At 41.5% G+C, this 19,129-nt stretch overlaps 1 protein-coding gene across 2 annotated transcripts in view; it reads right to left on the bottom strand.

Moving 5' to 3' along the window:
* LOC148645104 (3-phosphoinositide-dependent protein kinase 1-like) overlaps positions 1–18,915 on the bottom strand; it is a 28,634-nt gene extending 9,719 nt beyond the window's left edge. Inside the window, exons 1-6 of one of the 2 annotated variants that reach the window (XM_088612470.1) lie at positions 18,759–18,915; positions 4,582–4,851; positions 4,066–4,108; positions 3,018–3,155; positions 957–1,101; positions 236–333 (exon numbers count right to left, since the gene is read on the bottom strand). In XM_088612470.1, coding sequence (XP_088468596.1) covers positions 236–333; positions 957–1,101; positions 3,018–3,155; positions 4,066–4,108; positions 4,582–4,851; positions 18,759–18,782 — 718 coding nt within the window. In that variant the 5' untranslated portion in view covers positions 18,783–18,915. Of the gene's footprint in view, positions 1–235; positions 334–956; positions 1,102–3,017; positions 3,156–4,065; positions 4,109–4,581; positions 4,852–17,714; positions 17,860–18,758 lie in introns of those variants that run through there. The other variant, XM_088612471.1, reaches the window with a different exon arrangement.
* Positions 18,916–19,129: the final 214 nt, after the last annotated feature.

Here is a 19,129-nt window from a genome sequence, read left to right as displayed (position 1 = left end):
CTTGTTAAATAAATCTTGATTTTAGACTAAATGTCTTGTGAAACTACATACAAGTTGGATTCCTTGTTTTGCCATTACGAATTTCAGAGTTTCAGGTTATATGGAATGACACAATCAACCACTTGGCACTAAACACCTTTTAACTTAAGGTGCCCAGCAGTATGCTTTGTACAATTATCTGGATGAGAAAAATCAAATTAGACTAACAAAAATCAAGATATTTATTCAGACATACCTTGCTTGCTATCTGAAGATAACTGTTTTGCTGTTCCAAAGTCCGTGATCTGAATGTGCATCTCCTCATTCAGTAAAATATTTTCTGGTTTAAGGTCCCTAGATGGAAAACACAATGTGATGCAGGATTGACTGTCTGGTGTCTTTTTATACCAAAGATCCAAGAAAAATACCTAGTAGAAGCTTTGTTTACCAGGGATGCCACTATGAAGTCACATTAAACTACCAACACTTAACTCCTAGTCTTTGAGGAGTGTTTTCATTCCACGCTAGAAGACTTAATAACTCAGATCAAAGGTACACTTCACTGATCTTTATTAACACTGCTTCCAGCTCTTTCCTGAAGATTATGAGTCGCCTACAAACCCTAGTTGACTGTGCTCCTCCAAGACCAGAAGTCAATATTGCTGCCTTAAACTATGTTCAACACAGTCATTTAACAAGTGTATAAAACAGTGGTGTTGCTTCATATGGACTTGCACATTCCAGCGCTACTCATTCTCGCTACCATATGCACCATATGGCCCTTTTCTCATAGGCTTAATAAAGACGCCATGCCAAGTCTTGATTTTAGTCACATGCTCATGAGAAAGAACTTGAGTTAACACTGTGAAGAACTTACTTTTCTCATGCACTTAAAACAAGAGCAGCACTGGGAAATTACCTGCAGAACAAACTTAAACTTTACCATTCAAAGCAAATGCACATTATTTAAGCCTTACCTGTGAATAATCCCCTTGGCGTGTAAATATTCTAGCGCGCTAACAATTTCAGCTGAATAGAATCTTGTACAGGTCTCATCGAAAGAACCTATTTTGCGAATGTATTTAAGCAGCTCTCCGTTTTTGGCGTAGCTGAGGCCAAAATCTGATGAGATTGTAGTTAAGGACAAACTCTTCTTAATTTAGGAGTTTAAAGACCCACAGAATATAGTAAATGAATTGTTTAGATTGGGCAGTGGTCAGCAGTCTCTGAAATAATGCTGACAAACGTTAACATTAACATTCAGTTCTCTAACTCTCCATAGTAGTGGCTGTTTGTGGAGTACAGCTAATATGATGTTAAAGAGACTTTTGAACCTCTATCTCCGTAAACATATTTACAACCTTTAGATATTACAAACATATGAGAAACTAAAAACATTTTAACTGCAAGATGAGATGAGCTGAGTTTCTTCCAATTTTAATCCACCCACAGTTCTCACTACCGTTAATGTAAAAAAAAACATCTTCGAATGATATAAAAATCATAGATTATGCATAGTATTTAACTGAATACTGTTTATGCAGTATTTACAACATTAATACTAGTTATCTAAAACAGCACAGATGAATTCACCTGTGCATGTATGCTGGTTAGAAACTGTGAAGTTTCAAATTACAGATCACCAAAGGTTGCTTTTCCTTTCCCACCAACTTCAACTAATGGCAGGAAAAACAGATTGCAAACAAATGCAGTAACACTAGGGTTCTCTTCTTACAATGAAAGACTTAAGTTTCTCCAGTGATAACTGGTTTCTGGAGGTTCAAAATACGTGGGATGGGGATGAAAAATGAGAAATCACATTAAAGCAGGAAAAGACCCACAATCCATGAGCTCGCCCTCCTGTTGGCTTCCACCCCCCTGATTGACTGCTTTCACCTAGTTGGGCTGCAGGAGAACCTTACCTGTCCCAGAACCCCTCCTCTCCCCAGCACCCCCCACTCCCACCTCTTCAATCAGCGCAAATTAAGCTACGGTCTACCGACGGAGCATTCGGGAAAATCAAAGCAGGCAGAAGATTCAGGCCTACACTGAACAGCAAAGGATGTCCGTCACAGACCAACCAGGTTATTCACTTGACTCTTTGGACAGGGTTGTGTCTACCGATTATAAAACTGCTCATGTAATAACAGACATAAAGAAAGTCCAAGGCAGGAAATCCCAATCCAATATTATCATTATCAAATGTAAACTTGTAATAAATAATCAGACATTATATCAGTTGAGCCTCAGAAAGTAAGAATAGTTTTTGGTGATTTAAAAAAAAAAAAGACAGCCTTGTCTCACTAAATTAATAGTTAAATTGCCTACCCTATGCCCCAGTTTTATTCTTTCCAGATTGCAAATACTGCAAACTCACTGTTTGCTGCTCTCTCTACGCTTGATTCAGAAATCAGCCCTGGCCAGTACCTCTATAACGATTTGCATTCCCTGTGGCTTGTCTCTCCCATTCAGCTCCTCTACTTCAGGCCCTTGCTCCCGTTCTTACATACCACTCTTCTCCCTCACTCCTCCATTCACTCCTCCTTGCTCATCCCCACCAGGCTGCCTAGTGCTAACCACCTATCTCATAGCCTCTTCTCTAGTACATCTGCAATGGTCTTATCTACCTGTGGACGTTGAAGACAGCCAGCCATAATCTCTGATCACTTTCCTAGCCCCTCATTACAGGTTGCACCCATGATTCCTCCCCATATCTGCCTCAAAAAACACAGTCCATCATCAGCAATGTACTTCTGCACATTTATACCATTCTATAACCATGTTTGCACTGTGATTTCTTATGCCATAATGATTTTAGTTTGTAATCAGATCTTAATGTGCTAAAAGAGAAGTAATTTAATCAAAATACGCATATAAATACTTTTACATAAAACTAATGCAGGTTTGCAAAATTGATTTAATGCAAAAATGCACACAAATCTAATAAATAGGAGCACACCCCAACGAATGCCAGCAAAAAAAGCTGGGGAGCTCATGCTTTTTCATCATGCCCACTTCTTTTGTGTTGGAAAGGATACACAGCTTTTCGTCATCTTGGAAAGTGAAGTAAAGCTTGACGAAGAATGGGTGATCTAGATCGGACATGACATCTCTCTCTCTTTTCACGTACTGTGCCTTGTTCTCCTTCATGATATGCCGCTTTTCCAAAATTTTAACTGAAAGGAAAAGATTTAAAAGCATGTCAACAGAAAACCAAAAAAAAAACAAAAGCCAATCATCACACCAAAGGATTTCAGAATTAATACAGTAGTGAGATAACTTGAAAGCAAGACGTATACAATGTGAGAGGGAAGCATGAGTCTATGATCGCACAAACCCAGGAGATACAATGTGCCAGGGAGCTCTCACTGTTTAGTTATTAAACTCTACAAAGAACACAAAATATAAAACACTTACACAACTGCACAGGTACACATACACATTCACACTCACACTGTCATCCTGCATCCAGAAACAGTTAATTCACTAAAGCAACTGTAGGCAAGTACGACTTGGTAGGAAGAATTAATGTTTAATAAACGTATAAGCGGTATTAATGCAGGGTGCCAGTATCTTTGTCTACAGCTGAACTGTAAAACATGTTCAGCAGATGCATTTCTCCTGAACCGATAGGAAAGTGCTCTGTTCTTCATTCTAAGCCTACACATCTTTCCATTATAAATAATACGCAATGCCGATGGAAATTCTCAGTACCGTTATTATCACACTGAGATGTCAGCGTGCTGTCCAGCATTTGACATGGGTATAAGCAAAGTCGGCACACACAGGTACATAAAGATTGCTATTTCATAAAGTAGAACTCAACTGACTTGTCATGTTTAAGACAGTGGGGGCATCAGGAAAGTCAAATTCTAGCTGAAAGTAATTAAAGGATGCCTTCTTTACCAGTTGTGCAATCTCCTTTAAGCCTATATAATAAGCAAGCTTAGAAAGACATCCATTGACAAAGACTCTGAAGCAATGTGAAACATGGACACATTCATGCTAAAACCAGTCCCTGTAATGTATGCTATATATTAACTGAGAAATCCACTGTCATGTATATTGAGAAAGAACAGTACATACTGGCATATTCTTTCCCCGTCGCCTGTTCTTTGGCCAGTACAACCTGTGCATTAAAAAAAAAGACAACAAATCACTATAAGACGAAAACAAGGTTAAGCAACCTTGTTTGTTCTGCATTACAATTGATTATAAAGACAACAATAAACAGAGACTGAAATAAAGATTAAAAGAGTTTTGAAGTAATGATATTTTACCACAACATTCTGAAGTCACAAAGGGAACTAGAGAGATTCAAAAACACAAAGCACCCAACAGCGTGCACGGTCACTACTGCCATGCTCGTCGAGACTTTAGATGCCAGAAAACCACAGTCTGATAACACTGAGCTCGAACACAAAAGCGTCTCGGTTTTCCTGTTTCTTCTTGTATAACAGTTTATTTTGGGCAAAGTTTAAGAAGGTTGGTTGCAAGAAAACAGAGTTATCAGCTCACAAAATTCGTGCAAAACGTGTTGGCGTATCCCTCAGAACAGGGGTCGACAAAGCGACTCAAAGCAAATACTAAGTAATGACTTACTGTTGAGAAAGAACCCTCTCCTAAAATTTTTCCGAATTTAAAATCCTCAGGCCTTTTCTTGCGCGGCTGCGGAGTCTGGATCGAGTGTTTCCGCTGCTCGGGGTTCTTGTCGGAGGGACTGGGGGAGGCCCTGGTCTCCATGGCAGGGCAGTGGCTGCTGCTCGCTCCTGGGACAGCAAGCGGCGAGCTGGACTCTGGGTGATTCCTTACCATTGATGGGGATTTGCAGGTACAAATAACACAGCTGGATTGCATGGGAACAGCATCATACTGCAAGACACAGCACAGAAAAAGGAACACAGCCAGTTAAACAAGTGCACAGAAAAGTCACCCCACCAAGAAAGGGCAGAGAGCATATGTGAAACTATAATTCATAATTGTGCTTGGTTTCATTAGGAGATAACTTTTGTTTATCCTTAACGCATGGTTAAGAGCAGTGTTCTTACTAATTTCAAACCTTATTTTGTTTTTATAAATAAAAAAGGGAACAGAAAATGTTAAATCTACAATATGCATAGAAAATGGCACTGATAAACACAAATGCAAAGGTTACTCGGGTAACACCACTTCTAGATATTGGTTAGAAAAGAAAATTTGCATCTTATCTTGTGAAAGTCAGGTCCTGGAATTTCCCATATTTACACACAGAAATGGACATTGATTTCAGCTATTTTATCAGCACATTTAATTTTGTTAGTATAATTCTATACTGCAATTATTCTCAATTCAGGGAAACTTTCTACAAGGGAAGCAGTTTAAATATACTGAAGTATATACAAGAAAAGATCCAATGTTATGAGAATGTAATTAGGTGATAAGAAACAGACAAAGTCCCCACAACATTAAACGTAACTTCAGCATCAAAGGCCTAATTGCAAAATTAACAGGAATAGTGCTGATCTTGAACAATGGAATCAATTACCACATAAAAACAATTTAAAACTTTAGCATTTTTAATATATAATTGGTGTACAACGGAAGTGCAGGCTAGGTTTTAAATCAATGGCTCATTGGGCAAATATTATTTACATTTGCAGTACTGAGCAAATAGGATGTTAACTATTTGAGTAGTACAGTTTCCAGGAATAAAATAAAAATACTAAGCTCGTGTCATTTTGTCAAATGCCTGGTGCTCAGTATTGGACACATCAATGGAGTAAAAAGCGCAAAATGAATTATGTGTATAAATAACCATGTAAAAAGATGTGATTTTAGGGCAAGAGCAATGGACGTTACAGGTATGCCTGTTTGTGTAATGAAGGTTGTCGGGTTGCTACTGCCCTGCGAGAGGCGTTTCTTGGAAAATGAGGCATTCCACTTCAACAATTAGTACAGTAATCCAGAGTAACTGGGAATCCATCTTATCCATCTGTGTAGTCATTTTCAGACTGCAGTGACTACAGTAAGAAATATTCCAGGAAGAAATAACACACCCATTAAGAAAACAGTCTCTCAGCAGCTGTTCAGGCGAATCGCACAACGGAGAGATGAAACTGTGCTGTCCTGTGGGCCAGAGGACATCGGAGATGGGAGCAGGAGAGCAGTGGAGTGTTTTACTCACATGTGAAAGGCAGGAACTGACACTAGCAGATGTGTGCAGAGACACCATGGTAAGCCCACTGCTCAAAGCAAACAACAGGGTTGTGGGTAGTGTGATGCCGTAAGGAGGACTCTCCGAGAACACCACCTTTGGCGCAGACCGATGGCAACCTTATAGCTCAGTGACACTGCTGATGAAGTCCTCGAGTCAACAGCTTTACCATTCCTGCAAACCCATCCTGATTTCCCTATCGGCACAGTGAAGCATGCAGGAACAAGATTTACAAGGACACGACTTCAAGAAAACAATGTTGAGGTCTTGCCACGGCCAGCCTTTTACCCTGATCTGAGTCCGAATAAACACCTGTGGACCCGCCTCAGTTTATTCCCCAATTAATTCAAGCTCACACATTTTACAAACCACATGGTTCTTAAGAACGAGGTGCGTCCTTAACACCCAAAATAAGTCCAGAGTGTTAATCTGGAAGCAGCTAGTGCAGCCTGAATTTGCCATTTGCTGGACAGATTACAAATGAGATCAGTTTCTTTCTGAAATTCAGCGTCATTATATTTAAATAAGATGACTTTTAAACTTTTCCACCTTGCTATTAAACAGCACTCACAGCTACAAATCTAATTTCCACTAATAATAAACTATAACTAATAAGATGTCAGCATTTCCCATATCCAAGTAACGGCAAATTAAACAGTTCTCATACGAAAAAACAACATAGATCATCCCGTGCTATAATATCTCTGGAATTGAACAATTCTTTAATTAAATTAGAAACATACATAAAAAAAAACAGCTGGACAAGCTACAATAAAATCTTTACCATTCAGATCGGAGAGCATGAAATACTGGTACTTTCCAAACACCTGCTGCTGTTGCTGCAACTGTGGCCCCAATACCAGTGTAGTAATATATCTAAAACCACAGAAACTGTCTGGGTCTGCCTGCCTCTGTGCAGACAAAGCCATCCATGCCAAAACAGGTTTGTAAAATAAAATGTTTCAACAAAAGAATTCCTACATATAATGCATGTTGATTCCCAAAGTCCATTATTTTTCTTATATAGAGGTTTTATAGAACACTATACTTGAAAAAGAGGAACATTTTCTTGTATGTAATGTTTTTTTGAAGGCTGAAACATTTTACTGCTTTCTGATATAATAAGACTGATCCAGTAGATTAACTTAAGCAAAAAAGTCATTCTTTTCATCACTGAAACTATGCAGGAAGTAATCAGACTTTCTGGTTATGGGAATAGTGTTTCAGATACCGTCTGAAAGTAAGACATACAGCAGGCCTCACAGAACCGAATTTGTTTACAAGACAGTAAAAGTGCATCTTTAACAGAACTTTTTTTAAAACCCAAGATCAATTAAGAAGTCAAACAATACAGTCTTATTAAATACTGTTAATTGTAATTAAAGAATATAAAGTTTATAGTTTGGTTCTATTCAAAAGAATGCTCATATTTAATGGCCAGGTGTGAACTGGAAAGAGAGAAAAGTACTTTTTTTTCTTTGACGATATAAAAAGAATCTGCACTACAAGTCTCTGCATATGGTAGAGGGATATTTCTCTATACCATGAACTGAAATCATCAGAAAATAGTTAAGGACGGCCTCTGTCTCTCCCTCAGGCTGGATACTATTGCAATGAGTCATGTCTTATTTCCCAGCCATGCATTCGTTTTTAAACCTTCTGATCACGCTTTAGGTTCCACCTCTGAATCAGGAAAATACCATTTTGCTAATCAATCAATCATCAATTTCATTTTTCCGTATACTGGTGGAGAACACTTCTCATTTGGGCTAACCTGAGCACAAGGAAAACTAAAGAAACTAACTTGATAATACAAATTCCTCCAATTTTTTACTCAATTCATTCAAAGAATTATAGTAGTGTAACTGGTATTAGACAGCCAAAACAAACATGTAACTTCTGCAAATTAAAAGTGAAACTGTTTTTAGCTCTAACTTTTTTATTAAAAGCAGAACATCCCAAATGTATAAAATGTATTTGTGTCCCAAGTAGGTATAAAAAGCTATTTTCTGTACATTTCATTGAGAAAAAAACCCTCACGTGCCACAGGGTGTGGGTAAAGTATGAGACTGTCAATAACGGACGCCTATCCAAGTTCTGGGACAGCTGTTTCTGGACACGGACAATCACCCAGTTTGACCACAGGGTGGTAGTCACAAAAGCTTATTTTCATAGGTGGCACCAGTACGAATTTTCCTCCAAGTATACACTTTTATATTACAGCCCAGAATTCTTTTTTAAAAAAGCAGTTTGCATTTTCTATTTATATTACACTAATCGGAGTGGTATGATATTTTGTGATTCTCAGCTCTTCAATTGCACATTAGCTAAATACCTCAGCAAAAAGACAACCAGAATAAATATGAAAGCACATTGCTCTGAAGCGCAAAGTAAAATCAAATTAATGTTTTTGGTGATATGTTAACCATTAGAACCAAACTCTCTAAAGTTTGATTTTAAAAGTAAATGTATTGCAAAAATAATAAGTGGTTAACCCCGGCACATCAGTCCGACTCGATTCATCTGCCATGAACAGTTCTTCCTTCCAAATTTAACACTTAATGTTTCTTCCTGTGAATAATTTATGCTGTAGGACCTTCAGTAAAGGGGGTTGATTGGAAGGCTGAATCCTGTATTGCAGGCACTGCAGGTTCAGTACAAAACTGATAGGGAGAGTTGGCTTGGCTCAGGCAGTTGGGCTTTGCTACACATCACTGACCCATGTAACTTCCAGACTGAGCAAGTAAGTCATCAGAGAGATGTGTCAAACCTCCAACTGATACTTGTGGGACCCCTTTTGCCAAATATAGCAGATGGCTCCGCCCAGCACAGCTATCTGAGGGCGTCCCATGCTGGATAAAGCATCACAGTGGTTAAGATGAGTTTTAGCACATGGTGATTCCAGGTATAGGAGGGGCAATTTACAATTCCAAATTTTGAAAAATTAAGGATCAGATAAAACAGCTTAATGCAACAGGAAATAAAAATCACAAACAGGCAGGTAAGTAACGGTAGATGTGCTTTATTCTGGTATACCTGGTTGGTATAACTTTGAATCTTGCAACCCTAGCTTGTTGTTATTGCAGGTCAATGTTATTTTGCACTAAAGCACAGAAAAATAACTAACTTTTTTATTCCCGTTTCTTAATTTCTAAACTCTTATCACCAAACACAATGCAATGTGAAAGGAATGTCCAGAAGGCTTCAATTTAAGCACATAACCCCTATACTCAGTAGATTACACTGGATATTGGCAAAATTCAGAGCTGACTTTAAGATTCTTCTGCTCCCACCTAAGACACAGAATGCTTTAGTGCCATGGTTATCTTAAGGACTTACTGGTTGATCATAAATCTTTCTTTCTCTGCCAAAGATCAGCCAGGTGAACAATGATGGACATTACTTCTCATCTGTAGTGCCATTATCTGTAGAGCTCACCACCCAACAAACCCATCACAGATTATTATCGAAATTTGTAAAGGTCACTTAAAGACTTATCTTTAGAGTGCATCTTACAATGCATGTTTTTTATCTTTTTACATTTGTTATGTGTATCGTGTGTGTGCTGTTGTGTAGCATTTCACGTGTCTTCAAAACTACAGAGGGTGACTGAAAGATTAGGCACACAATGTTTAGGAACATGACTTATCTCTGCTAAATGGGGGTGGTGGTGGGCATGTAACAGTTTGTTCCAGATTTAGGTTAAGGAGTGGTTCTACTCTAAGCATATCTGAGAAATCTATAGTTTTATTTTAGGGGTGGTGTTTTTTCTGTTTACAGTTTTTATATCCATACCAATTAAAAGCAGCAAATACTAGATCTTATTTCAACATATCTGCACCAAGATGATAAAACAGCTTGGAGACACCAATGAAGAGCATTAGCCTGACAGCACACTGTCGGTGTTAGTGTCAGAAAGTACAGAAGCCAGAGAAAAATCATCTTCGTTGTATGTCTTGCAGAGCCAGACGTGATTTTACATTTATCCCCAGATGTTAAACAATTTTAAAAGCAGTATTCCACTATACAGCACTCCCCAGCTGTGCTCTGTTCAAATCCAAATATATATACCGTATATGCATCTGGGCAGTAGTGGATTAAGACTAGAACGCCCCATAGGATCTGATGACCAGCATGCATGCAGCAGGCCAGTGATCAAAACAGGAGCTGTGGAAAATTACCACAGGTGCTATTTTGAGCTAATTATTTTCCATTAGTAACACAGTAGGCTACATAACAAGAGTCCATGAGCCTTCCAAGAGAGGCTCTTCTGAGATCTGAAAAACAAGTCAATAGAATATAATATAATACAGTGGCACACATCACACTCTTTAAATACAATTTGCTTTTGCCTAAAATTATGCATGGCATTAACCAAGCTACTGTATGCATACGTAAAAAAATATGTAAAATCTCTGAAATCCCCATCAGGTTGAAAACAAAAAAAACCTTTTTACCAGAAACAGCCCACATACAGCGAGACAGTGGGCTATCATGATACCTGCATGAAGACTGACTCATCTAGTACCATCCTGGAAAAGACAAGAGACAAGAGGACTTTCGGAACACATCTGCTTTAGCAGGATGCAGAAAAATACCAGGTTTTAATTTCCAGCTTTATTTTTCCTGTATTTGAAACCTATGATCAAAAACGCCAAACTGTTGAAGAAGATTCCTGTTATCTGCCAAGAAACAGCAGGACAAGATCCTTGGATTGATTAGCTCCTAGTTACCAAATGATGAAGATGGGCAAATGACCTCCTCTTCATCTGTAATCTTGAAAGTTATATCACATCTCAGGCTTCAGTGACATGGGGAGGGGGGTCAAGAACGTGAATAAGGAATTAACATGTTACAGAACTATGCATCTGGATGTAATTCTGTTGCTCATATTGTGAAAACTGAAGGGACTAAAAGTTGTAAAAAGAATTTTCAAACTCGGTTGACATGATCAGACCTCTGCCTGAGAAATCATTCAACGAGCAAAGAGAAAGTGGGGACTAGTAAACCATTACTGATACAGGGCCAAGATTTTAGGTGAGAGTCATGAACACCAATAAGTATTCACATTTACAAGTAATCAATTCTTCACAAAAATAATAAGCTATTTCAGATGCAAACAACTAATTCAGCGTGCAATGTTGCTTTAATTCTGTCACTCTGCAAACCTAATGCTTTCCACAGATTGATGCATCTTGATAAACTGGATATATTTAGTCAATAATAATGGGCTCAGATGAACAACTTTTCAGCTATTTCAATTCCTGTTTTCTGAGTCTTCTCAGATAAGCTTTATGAGGAACCTGACTTGGTCAGCTCGAGTACATCTGGTGATATTCTCATTAACAGAAACATTATGGTGGCTTCTGTGTCTTCCAGCACCACTTTTATTATTAACATTGCCAATATCACTTGTCTATTTGTATTTTAGTAACATTTGCCAGTGCCCCTCTTGAAAAAGAAAGGTTTTTAAAGGTCTCTGGCTAGAATTCAAGTGCTGCCAGTTTGGAGCATGAAAAAAGGAAATTACAGATTGTACTATGAGGAAGTAAAGAGTTGCTTAAGATACTAAAGAATTTAAATACAGAATCTGGTACACAAGCACTGCCCACACTGTACTGCTCAACCGTAGTTAAAAGAGGGAAACCATAACTTGCTTTCAATGCAACTTACATGTAGGGAATTTAGGAAAGACAAAACAAACTGAAACAATGTTTGTTTGCCATGAAATCGATGACATTGAATTTAAAAATATTCAGAAAGACATTGGGGCACAGAAACAATGATCATTATAAAATAAAAGAGCTGGCCTTTTAGTGTTCTCCTTATAGATTTGTGAGAAGAGGAAAAAACAAATATAATCTTAGTTGCCTGTTGAGAATAGTACCATCTGTTACTGAGGAGTGTCACTACTGCTGGCAATAAAACAATCACCTTGACTGTATAAACAAGAGTACTACAGGGCTAAAGCCCTCGGAAGTTCATACACAAGGTCATCCCAGCTACTAAACAAAACAGCAGTGCAGCTCAGAGTCTGTATTAAACGAAAGTATTTTATGAATGGATTAGGTCATTGTGGTTTCCTGTTCTGACATGCCTCAATGAGAAAGCAGCAGCCCTCACTGTTTGCCTTGCTGTAATGCACGACTCCAGAGCTCTAGCAGTTAATAAAAGATGATAAAAAAAGGACAATCTGAAAAAACACAACATCACTTCCAGACTAAATGTCTTTGTAGAATGATGTCTAACAAACCTGGCAGTGCCAGAGATCAACAGATGGGCATGCAAGGTGAACACCTCATCACAAGAGGTTGGCTTGTCTCAACAGGCCTGGCAATGGCTGTCTTTCTCTTATGGGAGTGGTCCACAAAGATACTGAGCTCACCCACTGGAGTAACACTTAGACCTGAGCCCCCCCTCCCTGCGCAGCAGAGGACTCGCCGAGCCCCCCGTCCCCGCGCAGCAGAGAGCCGAGCCGAGCCGAGCCGAGCCGAGCCGAGCCGAGCCGAGCCGAGCCGAGCCGAGCCCCCCGTCCCCGCGCAGCAGAGAGCCTCGCCGAGCCCCCCGTCCCCGCGCAGCAGAGAGCCTCGCCGAGCCCCCCGTCCCCGCGCAGCAGAGAGCCTCGCCAAGCCCCCCGTCCCCGCGCAGCAGAGAGCCTCGCCAAGCCCCCCGTCCCCACGCAGCAGAGAGCCTCGCCGAGCCCCCCGTCCCCGCGCAGCAGAGAGCCTCGCCGAGCCCCCCGTCCCCGCGCAGCAGAGAGCCTCGCCGAGCCCCCCGTCCCCGCGCAGCAGAGAGCCTCGCCGAGCCCCCCGTCCCCGCGCAGCAGAGAGCCTCGCCGAGCCCCCCGTCCCCGCGCAGCAGAGAGCCTCGCTGAGCCCCCCGTCCCCGCGCAGCAGAGAGCCTCGCTGAGCCCCCCGTCCCCGCGCAGCAGAGAGCCTCGCTGAGCCCCCCGTCCCCACGCAGCAGAGAGCCTCGCCGAGCCCCCCATCCCCGCGCAGCAGAGAGCCTCGCCAAGCCCCCCGTCCCCACGCAGCAGAGAGCCTCGCCGAGCCCCCCGTCCCCGCGCAGCAGAGAGCCTCGCCGAGCCCCCCGTCCCCGTACAGCAGAGAGCCTCGCCGAGCCCCCCGTCCCCGCGCAGCAGAGAGCCTCGCCGAGCCGAGCCCCCCGTCCCTGCCCAGAAGCCACCACAGCCGAAGATGAAGCAGCTGACAGAAAACAGAAACGGATCCTGTACTGTTTTTTATTCTGGGAGAATAAAATTCCTGCTAGCACACCGAGTGCAGTCATTTTAGCATTTGTGTAGGCAGCCTTCTGTTTTTGTCATCTTCACCACGTGAAGCCAGGAGTGACAGTGTCTTCAGCGACAACCGTCATGCCTTCCCAGCAGGCCTGCAACTTACAGCCATGGCCTTCCCCTGACCCAAATTTAGCCTCTGTACAACTGCAGCAACTTGAGCTGAAACGGAAACAAAAAAATGATCTGGTCCTGAGCCAGCTGGTATCAAGCAGCCGCGCAACTGCTATCAAAGCAAAGCTGTTAGAACCAAGGAGCAAAGCACTCTGTGAACTCTCGCAGGTCAGCTTAGGCCTCTGACTTCTCAAGCAGCTGACAGACTGGGGGCTGCAAGCATTTTGCTGCATTAAGAGTCTACTTTCACTTGAGTCAGACAGTCTGAAGCTGCGGCACTGCCTAGCATTGTTAAGACTGAAATATACTTTTCCCAATAACCTGGCAGCGTTGATTAAGCAAAGCTGTGAAATGGTCATAAGAGTAAACAGTTATCCACTTGGAGTTTTTGATTGCAGCAAAATGCTGCTAGCAATTCACTAAAATAATTAAATTTACTGAACTCCATCAACCTGGCACACAGCTACTCAAAATAAGGAGGCCACTCAATCTCATGTGCTCACTGAGCCAGACCTGACGGCAGCAGGGAAGGGTTTCCTGCTCGGAACACTCCTGACTTAAACCTCTCCACAGAAAGCCAGATGGACACTTCTGAGTGTTAATGAACAAACAACATATGTGTAAACGTTTTCTAAAATCTCCCAGATCGAAGCAACACAGACTATATCTCTTCAGAATGTGGCTGACTCAGCTCTGCACTCCCTAGCACAGCCCCAGCATCTTTACTGGGTCTGAACTGAGGTGCTGGATGTCTCCGAGAAACACTCTTCAGACTCAGGCCTAGCACTCCAGCACACCGAGATGATAGCGAGCTCTGGGGTGGTGGTGGTGGGGGGGTGCATCTGCTTGGGCTGGTTCTGGATCACAGTGCTCTTCTGCAGTGAATCACGACTGCTGCTGGATGAGTCAGAGGCCCCTGCAAGGTTGGTCAGACAGCCCAGATCCTCCAGTGCCACTCCCGGCATGTGCTTCTCTTTTAAACAGCACATGCTTTGAGTCAGCAAGTTTTGCCCATTAAAAAAAAAATAAAACGCCACAAAATAAAATGAACACATGTGTGTATCATCCACTTTCGTTCGACACGTTACGCTACCCCAATTCCTGAAGTGGTATTTTCAAAAGGGCCAGGTGGATAGAAGAGTATGTAACTCTTAAGCAGAACACCAGCTATAGCCTTGCTCTTTACAACACATCCACCTCTGGGCTGGGCTATGCTCCCATTCAAGGGAGGATTATATCAACTTGATGTAACCGAGTAAAGGGCTTGGCATTTTCAACAATTAGTCACCATGCCGATTTATAAGTGTCTCATTTTATCCCCAGAATTCTAGTTAAAGCATAAACTCACTAGATTAGTCTCAATTTTCTCACAGAAGTCATAAGCAGAAACTAAGTAAAGTGACACGCATTGACCTCACTTTTCTACTTGTGAAGTCCTTTTCACTGAGGGTTCTGGATTCTCCTTAAGCCTCACTGCCTTGTTTATATTGGCAAGCCCATGGGACAACTCACATGGGAACAACAAATCAGCACGGCCAAGGCCTGACATAAGATCAATCCTCCAACACAAAAAAAACTACGCAAGACGGAAAGTCAAATATTGGATATGGCTCTTGAAAAAAGTGTATTGACACTGTTTCCCCATTTGTAGTCTGTAGCTCCTTGTTGTGGTGTTCTGCGGAGTAACAAGACGCCCAAGGTTATTTTGCACATGTACTACAAAATACATCCTTTGAAAGTCTTTGCGCACTGCTCTGATCACCTGATGCTAACTTGGCTGCAGCAAGCACATGTTATACTGTTTTGCAGAATTCTCTTTTCAGATGTCAAAAGGGTCAGTGGCATGGGTTCAAAATTTGCAACTGTAGTACAGCGTGGTACACATTCTCTACTAGAGCACTCAGTCCCAGAAATGTCAGACAACTGACTGGAACTTTTGAAAGGAAAACTGAAATCTGAATATGTTGATCACCTCTTTTACTTCTTTAATTCCCTTAAAAATACCTTAGCAATAACAGTAGTTAACAGATCTTGCAGTATGATACAATGAAAGCAAGACACCCAAACTCCTTACAAGAGTTTATTTTCCATTACAAGACAGTTTTACTGCAGTACTCCTATTTACTGTAAGAAAAATACTCATGATATACTAATGACTCTTCCTTTATCATAAAAACAACGATGGTCTTCTAATGACATTAGAATCGGTCTTTGCGCTATATAATTTAACATTTACTATGTAAAGTTGCATTCAGAGCAAGCAGTTTCTAAGCACTCTTTCAGTGATTGATTACTATCCTCTGCCATTTCATCAGTTAAAGGTTTTAATGCATATACAAAGAAATAAATCTCCACATCTGAAAACAACCCAGACATGCTGCTTGTTTCAAATGTGATGAAATGCTCCCTGGAGGCGTGTCCATTCTAAAGTCTAAAACTTAAAGCCTGTTTCATTCTCATTTCCTTTAACACAAACCAAGCTTAAACAAGGAAACTTGTTGATACCAAAACAGACATTTGCTTATTCCAGTGACACTTTGGTAAAAATAACCAAGGAACAAATTCATCATCTTAATTAACAGTAAACATTCCTTAAAAGAAATAAGGTCCTTGTGCAGTATTTTCTTCCTTTTTGTCCTACCACTGCTTCTAATGTGTTTCATTATAATAAAAGTGATGACATTAGCTTTAAGAAACAACTTTTCCTCACTGTATTGCTTATGCCCTCTTAAGGCCATAATGTAGAGGATCAGAATTAGCAACTATGTTCATGGATAACCAAAGACCGTTCCCATGCCATTTAAAATCTTCCGCAATACAGGAGCAAATATGTACAGACCTCCTGCCATAGCTGAAACCAAATGAAAAAACAAATTTGGTAAGATTCTTTTTTTAAGTCAGACAAAACCACTTCACAAAGAACTCTGAACACAAATGCGATCACGTCTGTTAGCTGGAACATGCTCGAGGCTGCACACTGTAGACGCAGCTCTCCCTAACGCAGTTAGCTAGCTCTCCACAGCTGACTTCACACCAGCCCTCCACAGGTGAAATATTGCAACACCTAGCCATTAGACAGTTAAACACCCCAGCCACACCAACTGTGAACCCCAGCGCTCGACGGTGATACCTTCCCTCATCTCGATCCCATTTGGACCTCCATCAGCTCTCACACTTAACCTGCCCATTTTAGAACCCGAGCACGCTCTGAAATATCAATTACCTACTTGCTTTTACGCTGGCAAAACTGGATGTGCAAAGGTTTGGAAAATTGTTACACGGACTGCGAGTTGCTTTTCTTTTTCAGGTTACAAGGCATTTGGAGGTTACTGTAGCAGAAAAGTCTGCTTCTTTGCAGCCTGGATTTCCCTAATCCTCATCCCATGGGTAAAGAGTGCAATATGACCAAAATTCACTTACCAAGACTTAATTCTTCAATCAGATTTAGACAAAATGACAAAAAAACAGATATTTCACTTCTGCAAACTAACAATACTCAAATGATACCCGTCACCATACAAATGGTAACTCCCTGAAGTAAAGGAACACCTGAGAGAGCCATCCAAAATTAGGCTTTATGTTTTAATAAGAAAAGCCCTCAGCATTGTATAACTCACTTTGCCTTTGGAGTTGTGTGTTTGCGTCTTCTTGAAGTGCAACATTTCTGATGCTAGTGTTGTTTGCTGCATTCAAACAAGGAAGTTACAGATCCTGTGTGCTTATACCCTTCCAAGTATTAAAACTATTTTCCCTGAAATGATTACTAATGAAATGCAACGCTCCATGGTTTTTTTCACAGAGTCTTTTATTGTTTAATATTTTATTTTAGAATGCCAGTAGTCCTATAGGTACACTTGATGCAAAATAACAGCAGGCAAACTCGGAACGCATTTTCATAATGTTTTTTAGAACAGTTAGAAGCTTTATAACTTTTTTCTTCCAGAACTAAGTCATAAGCGACTGACACGTTATTTTTTCACAGGACAGCAATCCACCTTCTGCAGAAAGGAAACGAAAGCCGGAATGCAACTGGAGAAATTCCGAAACGTGACCCTTATCTTATCTTATCCGTGCATTGAACGAAATGTAAACCAATTCTAAAAGCAAATGAAAAACCCAAAGATAGAGAGCCACCTGCTTCACCGAGCCCCAGACTGCACACTTCAGAGTGACTCAGGCACTCTCCTGGCGTCCCAGCGAAGTCTTAACTGATGACAAGCGGCCCCGGGCACCCACACACTTCACCTCGTTTGCGCACTGAACCCAGAGACCTTCCCAGCTTGTAGGGGTTCCACAAAACTAAGGAGGAAGAGTTTTTTTTTTGTTTTGTTTCCCCTTCGGGCTGTTCTTACAAAGAAATTAAACCTAGAACATGACACACAAACAAACCCACTCACCAGTGCCTCCGCCTTCTTTTATGCAAACTTGGGGCACAGCCCTAAACCATAAAAAAAAACTACTTTCATATTCTAACTCTTACCTCTCTGATGCCTTTACGGTGTGTGTTACATAACAGTCCTCTTAATAGGGATTAAAACACAGGACCTTAAAGGGGTTATGAAATTGCTCTAACCTCTTTCTTCCACGGCTCGCTCAATAACTATTAGCCTTGAGGCCGATTTCAGTAACTTCTGTTTTTTTTTTGTCTTTTCACCCCACCGGCGTGCTTCGGTTATTTTAACCCCCTGTTAGTCCTCAACCTCTGCCCACTCAGCACAGATAAGCCGGACGTGGATGTTTCGGCAAGTACTTCTCTTCAAGTCTAAGTGGGACTGGAGACACCCACCCACCCAGCCCGAACACCGTGCTGCTCAACAGTATGCAGGACAGGGGTGTAGAGAGACAGGTAGCTTGAACACAAACCCATTTCCTCAACTTATCACTAGACCACGCTTGCTACACTATCGCCAGGCTTTCAAAGGTGCAGAATGCCCCCGCACAGTGCAACCTGAGTCTGCTCTGTCATCTCCAAATAAACTTACATATCTAGATCTCCGCAACCCACGGTGCGCAAGTTAAATTCGCCAAGTCCTTCTACTGGTTTATTATAAGTCCTTTTCGGGCACCGCTGGAAAAGGAGAGGGGCCTATCGGACATTTCCTCTAACAACCGCATTTTTCTCCCTCGGCTTGGATAGCGGCTTCGTCTCGATCACCGGGGGAAAATCGTCATACTCACAATTTGACTAGTGGTTCTTGCCATGGAAGTTTTCCGCCAGTATTTATTTGGGATTTGATAATTACTGCTCCTCCAGTAATGGCTGCCACTGCGCCTTCATCTTCTAGCAGTGACGTCACTCCACAACAATGTTCCCGCAGCCCGACTGGAGTGGAACGCTGCCCCGTGCCCGCCCCCTTAGGGGGCACATCGCTCTCCCATTTGAGTTCTCGCCTGTCAATCAAGCGGACGAATTTTTTTTTGGAGCAGGGAGCGAGTTAGAGGAGTTGAATGCTGCATAGTCACTCTCAACTTCCTAGTTTGTCCAGTGGTGTTTTTTACCCGACGCCTGTGCAGGCGGTTTTTTATTTGAGGAGGGCATGACGCTGCAC

This window comes from Lepisosteus platostomus, chromosome 19 (genome assembly GCF_059453375.1).
Source record: "Lepisosteus platostomus isolate fLepPlt1 chromosome 19, fLepPlt1.hap1, whole genome shotgun sequence".
Taxonomy (NCBI): domain Eukaryota; kingdom Metazoa; phylum Chordata; class Actinopteri; order Semionotiformes; family Lepisosteidae; genus Lepisosteus; species Lepisosteus platostomus.
Note: the sequence above shows the minus strand (reverse complement) of the source record. Positions and strands in the feature narration are given on the sequence as shown.